The 4,677-nt window shown below is 47.0% G+C and overlaps 1 protein-coding gene across 1 annotated transcript; it reads right to left on the reverse strand.

Moving 5' to 3' along the window:
• Positions 1-585, reverse strand: SARC_11786 (hypothetical protein; the record flags this gene model as incomplete). Its single annotated transcript, XM_014294120.1, has 2 exons — positions 1-64; positions 458-585. Coding segments are annotated over 2 exons (192 nt in total), but the record flags the coding sequence as incomplete, so codon positions are not given.
• Between the last annotated feature and the right edge of the window lie 4,092 nt (positions 586-4,677).

Below are 4,677 nucleotides of genomic sequence, written 5' to 3' on the forward strand. Positions count from 1 at the left end.
ATCCACTGGGAGCTTGGCTAGCGCATGGACATCCGCCCAAAACTCATCCAACAAACTCACCCTCCTATTGTACGATATACGGTACAATAGGGTAGGGCTCCATTGGGGCTCATCCATGGGCTCATAACCGTGCCGGAGGAAAACACCTTTCTGCGGCGGTATCACAATCGGCTGCCCGGATAGAATTTTGGTTATGACACCCCACCAATCCGCGTTGGGCATGTATGGACACACTAGTGTGATTTCTAGCTGTTCCGCAATTACTTTAGCCAAAACCCGAGGTATTAACTCCCACGGCGCGTTAGCCTTACCTTCTGAGCCTTCGCTCTCGTCCGAGTCCACTTCGACTCCTCCACTCTTACTCCACGCCGTAGTCTTGCACAAGATGTTGCATCTCTACCGCCGCGCCCGCCGACTTGCGCGCAATATTTCGATGCTTAACGCGACCCGGCCTTACCGGAGAGCCAATTCCTGCCTAACTTCACCCGCGGTGGAACAGGGACATTCGTGTCCTTGAGCCACTGCCACTTGATGAGCGACTGCGGTATCACGATCATACTGCTGTTCGCCCACATCAATGGCCATTCCGACTGCCTCATCTGGTCAAACCCGATGAGGACATCACAACCCACGGGTATCTGCTGCATCACAACCCACGGGTATCTGCTGGCACCACATGGAAGGGCTGCCCTTCTACCAAGGCAAAACTATTCTGCCCCACGAACAAGTACATGCCCTACCACATGGCAAGGGTTCAACTCGCCCATGTCATCCAGGCCACTTAACGGTGGTCCAATATACGGTGAGTTGGGTGCCACACCGATTCGCTGCAACGCCTTCTCAGTGAGCAGGTTGTACGTATACAACCCGAATCGGCATAAGCCCACACACGATCTGTCGCCAACAGCATCGGAACCACCGCACCCTTTCAATTGCGATTATTATCCTGGCCAGCTGCCGCACCAGCTGACGGACCATTTGCACCACGCAACTGCGGACACTCTTCCGTGTCCCGACTTCTGACACAGATAACACCATGGTGGGCGCACATTACCCTGGCCTCTGCCTGAGTCATCGTCTCTCCCAACCCTAAACCCTAAACCCTAAAACCCTAAACCCTAAACCCAGCCGAGCCTGTGTACGTTAAAATAATACCATCACACTGCTAAACCCTAAACCCTAGTAAAACTCCTTGATATGATGAACCTGGTTAGGTTTAGGATAAACCTGATTAGCATGTTTTAGTTCCATAGAGTCGCACATGGTGAGACTCTCCGGACCTCACGTAAACAGTCAAATGACTTAATAAATATACCTGACCGAGGCTCACTAAGCCTCAGTAGGTTTCATAACCGTATTTGACGTGTTTACTATATTTTCACGGATAGAATTTTAGGTATTTTTATTTTCATTAATTTTATTTTCGATATTTTTATAGGTAAGTATTAAAATGCGAGAACAGATAAGTATCAAATTTGGTACAAATGATATAGGCAATTTTGGTTGTGTATACGGGAGTACAAAGTAATACATAGGAATGACAAATAGAGCACAAATGGGGTTTCATGGTTGTGATATGAGAAGGTTAAACCAAGTGTATATACAGAATAAGAGAGTTCCTAGTGAAGAGAAGTAACAGTTGGTGTGTATTCACAAGTGCATTTGAGACGGACATGCGTAACAGACTAGTCCAAGAACTTGTATACATTATTTGTAATATAGTGCAAGTCATGACAAGAGCACACACGTAGACACATGTTATGGTACAAGAATATAGACATGGGACGGGTGATAGGGTTAAGGCTATGACACTCGTCCGCGAGCTTGTGATACACAATCTATGTTAGATTGGGCAAGTTACATTGAGTATATGTGTAAACCACTTGTTGTCATACCAGTTTCCATACAAATATAGATAAACATGGTCATGAGTACAGGATTTGCACACGAATAGGTCACACACGTCTAGGCATTATTATACCCGCGATGAAAATTTATATAATATGGTCATCAGAAACATGCCTTAGCTACACAAGGACATACCGACCCTGAGGGTAATGAGAAGGATAGACATAATAGATACATCTACAAAATAGAAAGATATGTCTACAAAAGGCCACGTATATAACAGTAAGGTATAGAAATACATGGAGAAACAGTGCACGTATTTAGAAGATGGGTTGACGGACACGTCGTAGCGTGATACACAAAGACGTGGCGATAACACAGTGTCCATAACTCTCACACGATGGGCACCAACTAGTAGTTGAGATACACATATAGCCACACAGAGCACGACATGGATGAAGACGAGTAGGATCAGACGAAAGCAACACATCATGAACTACAGGCCAGCAAGATTTTAAAGGTGGGTAGTGTAACGATGTGTAACAAGTAATAGAAATCAGTTGTTATAGTAAGACGAGTTACAACCATGAGAGATAAGAATGGATCGACATACAGGTAAGACAGGTAAGTGCCGTACGAACGAGCGGGGGGGTTCGGAGTTATTAAACTCTTAACCACCGACACTCGCACGAGGTAGGGGCAACCCGGTTCGATTTGGCGAACCCCAACCTCGTTCAGGCATTCCCTTACTTCATTGTTTAATAATGATATGAATATTAGATTTCTATATAATTACGCAAGACGATACGACACTTGATCACGTTCTTCTTGTTTCTAAGTGCATTTGTACAGACACACTGGAACAGAATCAATGAAGAACATATAGCGAAGATCGCAACAAATACAAGGTAAGTTCAGGTAGGAAATGTGAATAATTAGGAGGCACCCTAGGTCAGGGCGATTAGCGCCAGGTAACTGGAACATTCCGGTCCATCCACCCTCACCCAAAGCCAAAAAAAATTGGGCCTAAATTCTAAAACTAGTCCCCGTTTTCTTTTCTTTTTTAATTTTGGGGCCTGAGACCTATTACTCCAGGGACTCCGACAAGAGCAAAATTTTCCTCCTGGACGAGAACTCCCGGACTCTAAGAGGCAGAGTAAATCAAGAGCAGAATATACTCGGAGGAGCAACAATAACTCGGAGGAGCAACCGCGGAGTTGGAAAATTGTGGAGTAGGAACACAAGTTTGAGAGTAGCGAGCGTAGTCTTTTTCTGAAACCCAGCAAACTCAGACAGAACGATAACGTTCAACGTTAACAGTTCCGCCCCAATTACGTGGTACGATAAACGTTAACGGAAATCGGGCGAGAACGCAGACGCGGCGCCAAGGCAATACGTTAACGCCCACCACGTTTAACGGCAAGGCAGCCTGACGGCATGTAAATGGGCGAAAGGTATATATAAGCATTAACGACTCCGTCCTCGACCTGAACCAACATAATGGAGAGGCACTAGAGCGAACGTCGAGCACGCACACGTCCACGAAGAACGTCGTAAGGAACGGATGCCCAAAAGGCAGCACGGTGCCCTGAGCCCCAACCTTAGAAACGAACTCATGACACCAACGTGAGGGACGACCGACGCAGCGAACGTTCAGGTTATGAGAGCCGGAGTGGACGACGAAGTGATGAACACTTCACAAGGAGCAGCGATATATCCTAATCACCCCACCGATACAGCGACGACAACACGTGGAAACGCCAGACTCGACCGTATGAGGAGGTCCACCAGTCGAGATGCAGGGCGATCCAGGATGAATAATACCCACGGGACAACGAAGGGAATCACGAAGACGACTACGACAGTGAGTTCAACCTAGCCTCCTATTCCCATGGATCACGTAGCAACAAGCATAGACGTGTTGAGTCATATAGAGATAGTCGACTAGAAACACAGAGAGAGATGCTAGAGGGGCGGTTTTGGGAAAACCCTCACGGTACAGTCGCTCAAGCCCAACAAGCATTCCGACTTCGACAGCTGTTATTGCGGCAGAGTGACAGAGGGCACCACAGCCGACACAAGCAGCCGTCTTCTACACTCACAGTCAACAGAGTATCGCGAATAACTCCACCTCTCGCACCTCTGCGCCACATCACGCACCTCTGCACACGAACCCTCCCCGGGGTGCATCGACACCCGTAGTACCGCTTAAGCAGACGAAACAGCAGCAGCTAGATTCTTGCAGCCTCATGGAAACAAAGATAGCAGAATCTGCAGTGTCGTTATGTGAAGCACAAGAGCAACACGATAAGCAACGATGCATTTCTCTGCAGGCCACCATAAATGCTTTGCAAGGAGCAGTTCAGACCCAACACTTTAAAGGCCTTAAAGCATTAGCAGAAGACTAATGAGCCTCGCTAATGGCCAGACTAGACTGGCCACAAGAAAGGTATCGACTCCACAACGTGGCGGAACGTGACACAAAAGGGGAAACAGGAGTTGCATTGACGCGGCATCCGCAAAAGAATGGAATTTACCAACAACATTAGCACCAGAAGGAGCTTATATGTATTTAGCAGACAGATTGTTACGCACGAAACGGTTGAAAGCTACACTCGCTACACCAGTTCAATATGGACTAGAGATATCGACACAATTATTCGAGCTGATGAACTTACCCCCATCAATAACCGTCATCATAGACCAAGACCTGATGCCGAGTTTGGGTTTGTATAAAGGAGGTCTCCAGTCTCCCTTTGTACCAATTGACTCGACGGAACTAGACAAACTCTTGGAACCTATCCCACTCCGGAATGGCCCAGATTTGAT

Source organism: Sphaeroforma arctica (genome assembly GCF_001186125.1).
Source record: "Sphaeroforma arctica JP610 unplaced genomic scaffold supercont1.1874, whole genome shotgun sequence".
NCBI lineage: Eukaryota > Ichthyosporea > Ichthyophonida > Sphaeroforma > Sphaeroforma arctica.